General features: G+C 42.1%; 1 protein-coding gene across 1 annotated transcript; it reads left to right on the top strand.

Moving 5' to 3' along the window:
- Window positions 1–3132: 3132 nt before the first annotated feature.
- Window positions 3133–14601, top strand: LOC114082237 (zinc finger protein 124-like). Its single transcript, XM_071606656.1, has 4 exons — window positions 3133–3294; window positions 11724–11850; window positions 12029–12089; window positions 12658–14601. Exons 1-4 carry the CDS (start codon window positions 3133–3135, stop codon window positions 13733–13735), a joined length of 1428 nt encoding a protein of 475 aa, XP_071462757.1. The 3' UTR covers window positions 13736–14601.
- Window positions 14602–14802: the final 201 nt, after the last annotated feature.

Here is a 14802-nt window from a genome sequence, read left to right as displayed (position 1 = left end):
CTTTACAATACCCGGTCTTTTACCCTTTAACTTTTACGCTTTAACTTCAATTTCTTTTACCCTTACACAGTAAGTACAGACAGGTAAATGGAGTCAGTTAGAATCAAGAAGGCCAATTTTGAGTGAGTCTGGCAAGTTGGAGACTGTCCCCTGAGGGATAGAAATGTTAATTCCTTCAGAGCCCTTGATCCACCCTTATTAAGAACCTGCCCTTGCTTCTTCCTGTTGCTAAGGTAGACTGTCCCAGGAATTTCCCCTCTCTACAGTGAGCCATAAAGTTGCTAATGTGTCCTTGGCTGCTGCATCCTGCCCTTCTCCCTTCAGCCCCCCTGTTTGTCACCTTTGTGCCATCTCACCAAGCATTCCTGGGCCTAGTCACCAAGGCCTGAAGGAGAAAGATAAGGGGAAAGGAATGGAGAACAAAGGAAGCCTAGGACTCATAGAAAGGCTGAACACTTTGCTTCTGGGAATACCAGGATACCAGCTATGGCCCCCTTCTCCCTCCTGGGGAGAAGTCTATGTTACTCTTTTTAATGTAGACCCTGCTTTGTGTGCTTGCCAGGGCTTGCTTCTCTAATGTTCAAAGTTCAACATGTGAGGGGGCAGAACTCCTCACCAGTAACCAGCGGTATCAACACCACAGGCCATATGTGCCCCAAGTGGGGTTTCATATGCAGGCTTTATGGGCCGAGCTGAGCAGGGTTAGTGTTTTTTTGTTTTGTTTTGTTTTAACTATCAGTTGAAACCAGGAAGCTGAGAGCCCTGGGTCAGCATCTAGGGACATGGTGCTTACCAGGCAGGAGCAGGTGGGCTTGTGGCTTTTCTTGAAAATGTTGGTGCCTCTAAACCACTGACATAAAAGGAACACAGGGGATGGGGGCCCTTCCTGAGAGGTCAATTCAGGTCAGCCTGTGCAATGGGGTGAAGTGTGTCAAGGGGGCATGTGTCCATGAATTCACAGACATTTTATGAGACCCACAGATGCCTGAAGCCACAGATGACACCAAACCTACATACAGTGTGCCCTCTACACACATGCCTATGACTTATTACCCTTTCTATAAAACCTGAGAGTCCTGGAAAGCCCCTGAAGAGAGGGCTAAGGACATGGTGCCCTTGTCTTCCTGGTGTAGCTTCACTGATCAAAGTTACTTTCCTGCTTTTCATCATGACCTTTTCTGTTTGGATTTGGGCTAAAGAGATGACCTGATGTGTGGGATCACCAGAGTCAGGTTGCTTCCAACAGCTCCCTAATAGTGGAATGTAGAACATGGACATTAAGCACAAGGTGCTCATTTTATTTCAACCCCACATTGCTGCCTTAGGGAATTGACTCTCACCGCTTTCCCCCTCGATTCTGCTGGGGAGAGAACACTGAGCCAAATCACCAACATCAATTGCTTCCTTTCTTAGCTCAGGCTGTTTCCTGAAAAGATCAGTGTCCAGAAGGTGATGAGAATTATTGAAATAATTGTCAAACTGTTTTTATTTTTACATATCAAATATGATATTTTAAAATCTTGTTTCAACAATTTTGAGACTATGTCTTGCTAAATTGCCTGAGGTCACACCAGCTGATACTACATATGTATATAGGTATCTTTGTCTTTGAGGTTCTGTGGGATAATTTCTGTGGGCTCAACCTCTGAGCTAGATCCCCAACTCTCTTTATTGTATTTTAAGCTAGGATCTCCCTGCTTGTGAAGCCAGATTGAAAGATAGTAGTTTGTGTAGCTAGGTAAGTGGGGTCTAATATCAGGTCCAATATAAAAAATAATGCAATCTGATCTTAGCCTGGGAAACCAAAAAAACACCTGAGGAGTGAAATTTTCATGTCCCCTTGGCCTTGGGCAAGTGCTAAATAATTGCTAATGAAGTAGCTCCCAGTGAAACAGGGAGATGCCAATCGAACCACCGAAGGCTGTTCCTGCCCAGGTTTCTGCTCCCTGCCCCACCAGTCCACCGGTCTCCCACCCTTTGTCCTTCCCACCCATATCCCCTATCATGTGCACAATAAAGGGAAACAAAGGACAGGAATGTTGGAGGACAAAAGAAGATCTTAGGTTTAAGAGGGAGAAGACCTCCTGAAAGGAAAGTGACCACAACATTCGGAGTCACCAAGAGATCTTTATTGCAGCAGTGCAACAAAGAGAAAGGAAAGAAGGAAAGAGAGAGAGAGAAAAGAGAAGAGATGAACAGGGAGAGAGCAAGAGCAAGAGAGACAGAGAGCGCGCGTAAGAAAGATAAAGAGCAAGAGAGAGAGAGCAAGAGAGAAAGATCAAGAGAGAGAGAACAAGAGAGAGGGGGCCTGGCAGGAGGGAGTTTTTATAGCCCAAATCTAATGGGGCCTCTGGGTCTGCAAGCTGCCTTGTTGGCCCAAGTGGGGGTTAAGTGTTCAGCCTTGAGCAGGGTTGAATGTTCAGACTTGAGGCAAACAGGTGATAAAGGACCAGATAGAGGGGGCTTTGAGTGCGTGGGCTATCTTGCAGCCAACATCTGCTCAGCCTGCCCTGCAGACAACACAGTTCAGCCTGCTCTGCACCCAACACCTCCCCCTTCCAGGGATTCTGCCTTTTGGGTCCCCTTCTTCCTGGGGTGGGGGGAGTCTTTTGTGCTTTCACTTATTAAAGCCTTCCACTTTCCACTCTCCACCTGCTTCTCTGGTGTTATACTGCAGGATTCGGGGGAACAAGGACTCCTTATGGTAAACAGCATTAGCATTTGTAGATGCTCACCTGACCTTGGGCTCCACCTGCCTTAGACTCCTTAAGTAACTGTTTTTCTTGATTTTTTTAAAATTGTTGTTTGTTTCTGTGGTGAGTTAAAACCCAGGGCATCACCCGTGCTGGGAAAGCAGTTTCCCTCAGCCAGAGCTCAATCCCAGATGTTACCATTTGTACCACGTTCAAGCAAAGGCTTCCCACCTGGATTAGTTCCCAGCCCAGGAAAGAAGCTCCACCTGAAAAGGGCTGGGGCCAAGGATCTGCCACTCTAGGCAATTTTGGTTAGTGATTGGATAACCTTAGCTGTCAGTCACAATGCAGAGGCCTGACTGGAGGTGGCCCATTAGGGATGCTGGGGTGGAACTGTCCAATCAGGTTCCAAAACAGAGGGGAAGGGCGGGCTTCCGCAATGTCGCGGGCTTTTCTTCCTCACCAACTGCGCTCCTCCCTTTCCGGGCCCCACGTGCTCTGCCAGAAAGGCCTGGGTGACTCTGAGCAGCCTGTGTCTCCGAGATCTCTGGTGTCTGGAGGTTCTCCAGCGAACACTGAGTCCCCAAGGAAGACAAAAATGGTGAGTTTGTGTCCAGGGCTGAAGGTACGCGGTCAGCACCTCCCTTGGGGCCCCGCAAACGGGTGAGCTGCAGAGCCTGGCCGAGCAGCGTCTGGAGGGTGCCCTGGGTCTCTGTCCCCTGGTCCTGGGGTTGGGCTGCATGGTAGGAAGCAAGGCCACAAATCCCCTTTCCTTCCCCCAGTTTAGTTTCTCCGAAAGCTGCTGTAGGTCCTTCATTTGCAGTTGCCTGCTGCATTCTAAAATGCCATCTTCCTCTCCACTTCCCATCACTCTCAAATATCTGGTCTTCGTCATGTGTTTCAAATGGACACAGTCTACTTATTTTCACTTTTTCTCTACTGATATATTGCAAGGAATATTTTGTTTTTGTATTGGGGATCAAAACTAGAGAAGCTGTATCAGTGAAATACTCAGGCACAGCCGCCCCCAATTAAAAAACAACAACAACTAAACAAAAACAAACAAACAAACAAAAAAACATGAGATATACCAGTGGCTTTGACACTGTCCTCCCACTTGTGATCTTCCTGCCTCAGCCTCCTGAGTCCCTGGGATTACAGGCCTGTTCTACTGTCCCTGGCAAGAATAACACTTCTGTTTTCTGTTTCTGAGTATTATACTTGAGGGAAAACAATAGTCACTTGACACATCCTGTGTTCAGGTAAAATAGCTGCTTTAAATGAAATAAGGCAGTTGGTTATTGGTACTAGGGATATTGAATCTTGGTTTACATCCCCAGCCCTTTTTTATTTGTTTGTTTGTTTTTGGCAGAAGTTATTTATTTATTTATTTTACTTGGTTTTCATTACTTATACATGATAGTAAAATGCATCCTACATAAATAGATTGTAGCTTCTCTTTTTTTTGGTTGTACCTAATGTCCATTCACACTGGTCATGTAGGCACATATGCAAATAGGATAATAATGTCTGATTTATTCTCTTGTCGTTCATCTCCAGCCCTTTTAAATTTTATTTTCAGACAGGATCTGGCTATGTTGTCCAGCCTTGCCTGGAACTTCTGATCCTCCTGCCTCAGCTTCTCAAGCTGTTGGAATTAAAGGCACTGGCCACCATACCTGAGGAAAATAGTTTATTTTCACCCAAATATTAATGACCATCCTCAGGAACGTGGATTCAACGTATCCTGAATGATGTATGTGTCCCATTGTTGAAGATATTACATGTTTTTTTTAAGACCAGGGATTGAACCCAGGGGTACTGAAACACTGAGCCAGATCTGAAGCTCTTTTTATATTTTATTTTGAGACATGATCTCACTACATTCCTTAGGGCTTCACTTAGTTTCTGAGGCTAGTTTTGAATTTAGCAGTCCTCCTTACCCAGTCTCTCAAGCTGCTGGGATTACAGTTGCGCCCCACTGTGCATGACTGACAAGAACATTTGTAAAAGTTATGCATGAATACATTAACCAAGTGCATTGGTAGGATCATCAGATGGGTGGCTACAGTAAAAAAGGGGAAATTTCTTCTGTAGGTCGTTATTACATTGTTAGCTTTGGAAGATGGTGATTATATGTCGGGTAAGGTTGGTAATATATTCTGAAGTCATTTGTTTGGAGAATTTTGGACTAATACAGAAATTAAGGTAATTGGCTTTGAAAGAGCTTGAGAGAGCCCAAGATAATTCTTGCCAACCATACAGAATCCTGTGTTATACCCTCATGGTGGTTTAGATCCCCAAAATCAGGTGGTCTGAAGGTTCATTGATACAGAGCAAGTTCATAGAGAACTTTAGTTAACACCTGCAAAAATTCTGGGTTCTTTTTTATCTTTCTTAGGTGTAGACATCAAATCTTATTTTCTCAGCCAGGGTTTCTTTGGACACCTCAGAGAGTCCTGTGTTCTCAGCCACTATCCATTCCTGGGGCTGCCACCATGTGCCCACAGCTGTCCTGTCCCCTGCATGGTACAAGGAATTTCAGGCCCTAGGTCAGCTCCTCTTAGAGGACAGCCAAAATTGTGAGGTACAGCCTGTTGGGAGATCAGCTGAGTTCTTGGGGCTAAGGAATGTCCTGGATCAAGCCTCATCTAGACAACTAACTTCTTGGGACCTTGATTTTCCCAAGCCCTGTTCCCAGTCCTTGGAGAAAGTTGGACAGCCAGCCTGTGGATGCTGGTGCTGAGGGGCCAGGTCAGCAGTTACTCCTGCCCTTTCAATCTCTCACAGTGTGAAGGAGCAAAACCTCTCCCAGAGCATAAGGACCACCCACCCCAGTGCAGAGCTGTGCAAACCTGAAAAGCCTCATAGACTGGAATCATGGTCCAGGTTCATGGGAGAGTGATCCTGGAGGATTTCAGTGAGCAAGACCAGGAGGGAGCTTGTCCCAGCTGTCAGGGACCTTCCCTTCCCCTTGAACCTGACACATGTGTGCTCCCTCAGCACCAAAGCTTTCTGTGTATCACTTTGAAATGATGTGCTCACTTATCTGAGGGCCAGGTTTATTTATTCAGAGCCAAATGGGATGGACTATTATTAAAGAGGCAAGAAAGAATTGGATTTTAAAGTCTAGTTATATTTTCATTGTCAAAATTCCCAACTTACAGCCAGGCTGCTCCAGGGGCTGAGACAGGAGTGTTGCAAATTTGAGGACAGCCTTAGCAACTTAGCGGGGCCTTATGCAACCTGGTGAGACTGCATCTCAAAATAAAATATAAAAATGACTGGGGATGTGGATCAGTAGTAAAATATCTCTGGGTTTAATTTGGGGGGTACAAAAAAAAAGAACACACCTAATTACTTAATTTACCATTTGCTACCCCTGAGTTTATATAGAATGTTTGTAAGATTCAATCTTGTCTTTTCAGTGATTTCAAATTGAAATCCAGTCCTAGATTCCAAAATCCCTCATAAGATACAGAAAAACTCTGTCTTGCATTATTGCTGCAGATTTTGAGTCCAATTCTACAAAAATAGTGGTGGATAAATTTATGAATGTGGTTTCATGAAAACTAGTATCTGCCCTTCACAAGGTGATGAATTCGACAAAGGATGACAGTTTTTCACTGTTGTTGTCTGGACTTGGCAGGTTCATGGTTTTTTTGGTATCAGGAATGGAGCCCAGAGGTGCTTAACCACCAGCCCCTTTTAGATTCTTTGTTTTGGTACAGAGTTCTCGGCAGACACAACATCTTTGTTTGTATGTGGTGCTGAGGATTGAACCCGGGCCGCACGCATGCCAGGCGAGCGCGCTACTGCTTGAGCCACATCCCCAGCCCAATGTACTTTTTTTAAAATTTATTTTTCAGTTTTCCATTTATATAACATCTTTATTTTATTTTTATGTGGTCCTGAGGCTCGAACCCAGCGCCCTGCCCATGCGAGGCGAGTGCGCTACTGCTTGAGCCACATCCCCAGCCCCATTCATTGTAAATTTTAATGACAATTTTGGCAATACCTGAAATACCCAACTATGATCATTTAACCACTGAATATCAGTGAAATAGTAAATGACACTTGTTTTCTGGAAAGGAGAAATACATGCCCCTAAATAAGGGTGATGATCGCCTCAAGAGCACTCCCACTATGTCACCTGATTCCTGTTCCCTCCTAAGTGCCTCCTCCTAGGGCCACCCCTTTGGGAGCTGGCCGTTTACCTTATGAAATTTGGGTGCAACATAAATGCTCTCTCTACTGTCTCTGTTCTGTACAAAATTTTGACTTGTCTTGGATACAGTCTAATATTTTGAATATTTTTTTAGAGAATTTTTTTAATATTTATTTTTTGGTTTTTGGTGGACACAACATCTTTGTTTGTATGTGGTGCTTAGGATCGAACCCGGGCCGCACGCATGCCAGGCGAGCATGCTACCCCTTGAGCCACATCCCCAGCCCTTCTATTTTCAATTTTTTGAAAAGTATTTTTTGTTATTTGCTGTAGGTGGACACAATACCTATTTATTTATTTTTATGTGGTGCTGAGGATCAAACCTAGGACCTCTCATGTGCTAGGTAAGCACTCTACTGCTGAGCCAGAATCCCAACCCTACTATTTCCATTTTTAGATGTAGTTTTCCATATGTTTACCTACAAAATACAGTAAACCATGCCCTAAATTTCACAGAATTTCCTGAAATGCTCCATGTTTTTTAAGAGAGTTTTCATCATGCTAACATTCAATCTCCTTTGTGAGAAAGTGTGTTGTTTTAGTTGATTTTGTTGTATTCTATGCCTCTAATTGTGTACCTTTTGTATTATAATCATTTTTATGTATTTTATTTATTTATTTGTGTGTGTGTGTGTGTGTGTGTGTGTGTGTGTGTGTGGGTGGACTGCTGGAGATTGATCCAGTGGAGGGCCACATATATGCTTGGGAAGTTTTCTACAACCGAGCTATTCTCCAGCCCAAGAGAATTAGTATTGTAGACTGTTGTTTATTTATTTGCTTACTTATTGAGTGCTGAAGATTGATGCCATGGACTTGCTCATACTTAGTAATCCTCCAGAAATGATTTTCAATTTGTGAGCAGTGTTCTGGAGGTGGGCAGGTGTTTTACTGGGGAATAAACTAACAGGCACTTTGCTGCCACAAAGCACATTCTCAGCCCTTCTTCTTATTTATTTATTACCTTTGTTCATATATATATATATATATATATATATATATATATATATATATATAAATAATTTTTTTTGTATAGTTGTACATGGACATAATACATTTATTTTGTTTGTTTATTTTTCTGTGGTGCTGAGGATCATATCGAGTTCTGCAAACATGCTAGGAAGTGCTCTGACACTCAGCTACAATTGTAGTACCCATTTTTATTTTTGACGAAGACCAGTCTCACTAAATTTCTGAGTGTCTTGCTAATTTGCTGAGACTGGCCTCCAACTTGCCATTTCCCTGCCTTGACTTCCCTAGTGGCTGAAATTATAGGTACACACCACCACACCAGCAGTTGAATGACTTTGAAGACTTATCATCCAATTTCTTTCCGGATGAAAATAGTATTCAAAATCAGTTTATTTGCTTTTGTCCATACTTTTGAAATTTGTAAATATGACTCTTCCTCTTTGCTTTATTTTTGCATTATTATGAAAAAGTTATTTAGCATACAATATTGTTTCTTATGTAGATATTTGTAAAACTTCATGGCTTGATAGTTTATTCACTTCTTTATTATATAAACTTTATTTTATGAGCAATTTAGGCTTACATAATTTATTAGTCAGTGTTCTCTAGAGGAACAGCATCAGTATGATGTATGATTATAAAAGGGGAGGTATTAGATTGGCCTACTTGACCTGAAGCTGGTGTCCACAGTGGCCATCTGCCGCTGGAGAGCTTGAGAAGTAGTAGCTGCAGAGTCCAACAGGCTGAAGCCTCAGAATAAGAGGGATCAATGTTGCTGCCCTAGTACAGACCAAAGGTTCTGGAAACTCCCTGGAGAATCACTGGCAGAGTCCACGTTGGGAGAGTGAAGAAGGCAGAGTCTGATATCCTCAGGCCATTGCAGCAGCCATCAAGAACCCATTGAGAAGGAAGGAGCTTGCTCTGCTGCTGCTTCCTTCTTCTTCCAACTTTTGTGCCTCCCAAGACACCATCCTATTGGATGGTGCTGCCTAGCTTAAGGAGGTTCTCCAGTTTGATTCGCTGTTCCACATGCCAATCATTTGTAGACACACCCTCATGGACACACCCCAAAGCTTATTAATCACTGTATCTTTTAATCCAATCAAGGTGACAATTAAATGTGCCATGACTCATAGTATCGAATACCCTTTCTCTCCAGCCGATAGTCTCCACTGTTTTCAACATATTGCATTGGTGAAGGATGTTTGTTAGTTAGTAAACCAGGGTTGAACATTTGATAAAGAGAATGGATGAAGCAAAATGTTATCATAAGCCAAAGTTCACCATTTACCTTAAGTTCCTCCTCTGTGTGATGTGACTTTGTGTGTCACATAGTATACAAGAAAATGTACAGAAGAGTTTCACTGCTCTGGGAATCCTGTGTTCCACCTGTTCATCACTCCTCTCATTCCTTCCTCGCTCTGTGCTCCCTGAGTCCCTGGCACCTATCAGTTCTGCTAGTGCATCTATAATGTTGTCTTTTCCAGAATGTTCTTGACTTGGAATCTTACTGCACTTGGCCATTTCAAACTGGCTTCTCTCACTTTCCAGTCTGCCTTTAAGGGTGCCGTATCTTTCCAGGCTGCAGAGCTTGTTTTCTGGGTGATGTTCTTTGAGGTGGCCAAACTGCAGCTTGTCCATTCAGTATTGAAAGATGCATCTTCATGTTCCTTGCATCTAGCTTTGGGCAGTTCTGGATATGGATGCTGTAGTCACTGTAGTGAGGGTTCCTGTGCCCATAATTTTCACATCATTTTTATAGACACCTGAAGTGTGATGACTTAATCATAGAGTTTTTTGCATTCATGATTGAATTTTGCATTTGTGATTATGAGCATCATTCATAGTTTTCTATTTAATACTTTTCTTGATCCATTTAATTTGGATAATATGGTAACTTATGCCTCAGAAAGAATTAGAAGATTTTAACTGAGCTTCTATGTTCTGGAAAAAATGTAGAAAATTGGTGGCAGTTTTTACGTGTCTCATGGAAGCCTGTTTGTGATGTTAGAGCCTTGCCTTACCTTTTGTAGTAGTAATTAGTTATTGAGTCTATTTTTTTCAGCAGCCATATGCTCATCTATTTTGTGTATTTCCCCTTGTGTGTAAAAATAAAAAAAAAACTGTCTCTCTCACTGAAATGGTCCAGTTTTTGCAAGTTGCCTAATTTTTGTGAAGCACATTTAAGATAATCTTGAAGTCCCAATGCATTGTGGACGATGACAATTTTAAATCTGTTAGTAGGTTTTCAGTCCTCTTTGCTTTTTTCTTTAATGTTATTGTATAATTTACACTTTTAATTCTTTCTTTTTCTGTGTCAGTGAGGATTGAACCCAGTTTTTCCCAGGGTATATACAAGCACTCTTCCACTGAGCCACATCCCCAGTCCTTGTCCTCTGTATTCTTAGCTTTATGTCAGTTTATCAGAGATGCTGATGTTCATGAAGAAGTTGATTTTGCGGACTGTGGATTTCCTGATTGGGGTTTCATCCACACCTTCTCTGTTACCTTCCTGTGGTTAATTTAGGTTTCTGTGTCAGTGGCAGAGACGTTTTCTTTTTGCCTGTTCCATCATGGTGCAGACATCCTAGCATGCTTACAGATGTGAGTGGTGGCCTGTTTCACACCCAGACTGTGTGGGATAGTTCAGGAATCTGGGCTACAGACTTGTTGCTTGACCACACTCTGGGTGATCTTCTCCCTTAGGTTTGTTGGCACCACCATTGCTGCAGGCACATAAAGCCCAACATTGATCAAAATGTCCTTGAGCACAACATTGGTATGTGTCTCATGACTACATTATGGTAGTGAACCGGCTGCTGTTAAGAAGAGTTTGACAATCATTGAACATGCCTTGCTGCTATGAGACTTAGAAATGTAGTGCCTTCTGTTTATTAAGAAGATTGTCTTTAGAGTTATAAAATTTTGTAAGGCTGTTGTTTGGACAAGGTGACATTTTTGGGTCATTGAGTTATTTTTAAGACATGTGCCATCTTTCACTTCCCCCATTCTGGTTTGACAGTAACCACAGGAAATTATCAAATTGTTGTGTTTATTAATAAATAAATTACATTAATCAAATCGAGAACTCATGTTTGTTTTGGCCATTTAATAGTAAGCTAGTTAACTAAATTTGTTCTGGAGTAAAGTACCTGCAAACTTCTAGTTGTTCTCAGTGTAATCACACAGGATGAGCTCAATCTCCAGCTAATGCATTGTGACAACCTGTGTGGAAGTTTGTCTCAATGTTGTCTGTGAAGGTATCTTTTTAGTGACCCCATGCCCAGAGGGTGTGCGTGGGGGCTGGTTCTAGGCATTTCTTTAAGTATGGAACAATAGACTTTCAGAGGAAACAAGACATCAGTAAATACCATGTTGTCTATATTAACTTTGTAGGTCCAGGGAGCCACTGTAATTGGCAGAATCTCTTAAGTTTCATGATTCCTGCAATTTCCTCCTCATCACCTTTGTTTTCTAAACATAAGTACTATCAAAAGTGCTTATATTAGCTCTGCACCACACAACACGTTTCTAGGACATGTAATAGAGATGCAACCAATAAAGAAGTTAGGAGTAATCTGGGAGCCTGTCTTACTTCCTGTGAACTCCCCAAAGAAAAGGTATAAATCACTATGATGTTTGCCTTCTGAGTAGCCAATTTCTAGTGTTGGAATGGCTGGAAGAAGTTGAGTACAGTAAAGATTTGATGGACCAAATCGTGGAATTAATCGAGAGGCCAGGGAATCATATGAACATCATGCATGTTGAGTATAGATTTCTCATGCTGTCAATCTCTCCTGGCCTCCACTATACATTTGGGGGGGATATTTTAGATCTCAGTGACCTTTGAGGATGTGGCTGTGAACTTCACCAAGGAGGAGTGGGCTTTGCTGGATCCTTCCCAGAAGAACCTTTACAGAGATGTGATGCTGGAAGTCCTCAGAAACCTGGCATCTATAGGTAATAATGACGTTTCTAAAATTAATCAAATCGAGAACTCATGTTTATTTTGGTCATTTATGCAGAAGGTGAAAAGGGAATCAATTGGTGAATTATTGCAGCATAAATGGCACCTAGGATTTGGTAAAGCATTTCTAGCTCCTAAATACTCATAAAGATTGTTGTGTTCTCATTTTAGGAAAGAAATGGGAAGACAAGATCACTGAAGACCATATTGAAAACTCTGGGAGCAATGTAAGGTAAGTGTACTCACAAGAGGAGTCCACGAGGGGGTCTGAGAACTGTCATATCATTTTTAAAGCAAACCAACCAAAGAAGTGTGCATAATTTGAGAAGTATTTCTTCTTATAGTGTTTTTTACCAGAAATATATACTTAGCTGTAACAGATATTCAGTCTTTTCAAAGTATTTGACATTCAAAAAGTACTATGAAATTGCATATGTGAATACCACTATTTGGATAATAGCCATAGAGAAGCTGTGTTGAAAAGGATTGTTTGCTTTCAATCTCCTTATTTTTAGGCAAGTTGAACAAGTCAGCAAACCTAGCCTTTACCTGATGTTAGTAGTAATGTAAAAATCTATCAATACATAGAAAATGGTGAATGAATCAAGCATTGATTACGTGCTGGTCACTTCTTCTTCCTTAAAGAAGTCATATGGTAAACTCAAAGGCACAAGATAGTGTGGGAGAACCTTCAAATCGATTCCAATTCTTACTTGAACAAAGAAAAATGTTAATAGAGTAAATCCATGTCACTTCATTATGTGTGCAAAAGACTTCATATGACCTTCATTCCTTCATAGGCAGATCACATCATACTCTGGACACAAATACTACAAGCATGAGGAATGTGAAGAGAAGCCATGTGAATTTAAACAATGTAAGAATTCTCTGGTTTCTCCCAAAAATATTCACACACAAATGTTACTACAAACTGGAGATGGACTTTATGAATCTACAGTACATGGGAAAGTCATCAGTCACTCCAGTGACATTCAAAGGCATGGAGATACTCATACTGGGTGGCAACCCTATATATATCAGCAATGTGGTGAAGCCTCTTCTTATCCCACCAGTGTTCCAAGACACATGATAACACACAGTGGAGATAAACTTTTTCAATGGGACATATGTGGGAAAGCCTTTGATTTCTCCTCTTTATTTAGAAGACATGAAGGAACTCATTGTGGAGAGAAACTCCATGAATGTAAACGAGGTGGTCAGACCTGTATTTCATACACAAGTCTTCAAAGGCACAGGATCACACACATGGGGAAGGAAGGTTTAAATTGTAAGGTATGTGGGAAAGACTTTGCTTATCCCAGTTTACTTAGAGTACATCAGAGAAGGCATACTGGAGAGAAGCCCTATGAATGTAAGCAGTGTGGCAAAGCCTTTGCTACATCTCATGAGCTTCATATACATGGAAGAATACATACCGGACAAAAGCCCTATGAATGTCAACAGTGTGGAAAAGCCTTTACTACTGCCTCCTACCTTCAGATACATGAACGAACTCATACTGGAGAGAAGCCCTATGAATGTAAGCAGTGTGGGAAAGCCTTCGCTCAGTCCTCTCACCTTCACTCACATGAAAAAACTCATACTGGAGAGAAGCCCTATGCATGTAAGCAGTGTGGCAAAGCCTTTGCTACATCCACTAAGCTTCATATACATGGAAGAATACATACCGGAGAAAAGCCCTATGAATGTCAACAGTGTGGCAAAGCCTTTACTACATCCAGTTACCTTCAGATTCATGGAAGAATGCACACTGGAGAGAAGCCCTATGCATGTAAGCAGTGTGGCAAAGCCTTTGCTACATCCTCTACGCTTCACAGACATGGAAGAATACATACCAGAGAAAAGCGCTATGAATAACAACAATGTGGAAAAGCTTTTGCCACATCCTGTCTGCTTCATACAAGTGAAAGAACAGATACTGCAGAGAAATAGTATGCATGTAAACAATTGGTAAACTTTTCTGTTATTACTGTTTCACTCATATACATGTAGAACGTTACTGGAGAAAAATCCTTTGAATGTAAAAATGGTAAATCAAAAACTTTTCAGAAAAGCAAATTTCCCTTAGGAGAGCACCGAACTTAGCAACATATCCCGTGAATCACCTTCATAATTCTTTATATTTACTTACGGTTTCTAGAATTGCAAAAATAGTTTTTGTTTATCTTTCTACAGACGAAAAATTCCCAGATCTTATGAGTTTAACATCACAACTTCTTCTTCAGTCTAATTCCCTTACTTTCTACAATTCAACCCACAACACTCTGAAATCCTAAATGCACTTAACTTCTGGAGAGAAATTCCAAACTCACTAAATTTCTAAAATTGACACTGAAGTTCAAGTACAGGACACCACTTGTCCCGACATAGGACTAAACCAGTCAGGGTCACTCCAGGTGAACTGGGCTGCATGACATTGTCACACAGAGACAGAGAAATGTCTTTTTCTTTGGTTCTGTGATGGCTCCCTCACCCAGCTCCCCCAAAGGAGGCAAGGCCGGTAAGAATGAGAGAGAGCAGGCCTGGAGCCCCATTTTATTGGGGAGAAGCCACTCAAATGAGGATAGGGTCAAGATTCAGGGGGTGGAGTCTTCCTGATGTCTGCTGCCAGTAGGTTGACATCCTGGAAGGCCACGCCCATCTCATGTGCTGTGTGGGGATCAAGGGCAGAGCAAGGGAAGGGGACACACAAGTGGAGGTTCCATGGAACATTCTATCCCAAAAGGGCAAAGAGTAGGATTCCAAAGGCACAGGAGGGTGTAACTCGACCCCACTGGTGGACTCCTACTCCTGGAGCCACACCTCACTATCTGAATGGGGGTGAGGCCCAATGTGTTGTGGGGCACAGCAGCTGTTCCATACTCCCCTACACAGGACTTAAAGTGACTCCCGACAGCAGAATTCACAGCTCAGGTTGGACTCCG

The sequence above is a fragment of the Marmota flaviventris genome, chromosome X, assembly GCF_047511675.1.
Source record: "Marmota flaviventris isolate mMarFla1 chromosome X, mMarFla1.hap1, whole genome shotgun sequence".
Lineage (NCBI taxonomy): Eukaryota > Metazoa > Chordata > Mammalia > Rodentia > Sciuridae > Marmota > Marmota flaviventris.
This window is presented reverse-complemented; position numbering and strand designations above follow the sequence as displayed.

Bases quoted from the DNA above. Each gene is read 5' to 3' on its own strand.
- LOC114082237 (XM_071606656.1), top strand. From the start codon at position 3,133: ATGTCGCGGGCTTTTCTTCCTCACCAACTGCGCTCCTCCCTTTCCGGG. The intron at 3,295-11,723 runs GTGAGTTTGTGT...GGGATATTTTAG, and splicing joins CCCCAAGGAAGACAAAAATG to ATCTCAGTGACCTTTGAGGA. The intron at 11,851-12,028 runs GTAATAATGACG...TTCTCATTTTAG, and splicing joins CAGAAACCTGGCATCTATAG to GAAAGAAATGGGAAGACAAG.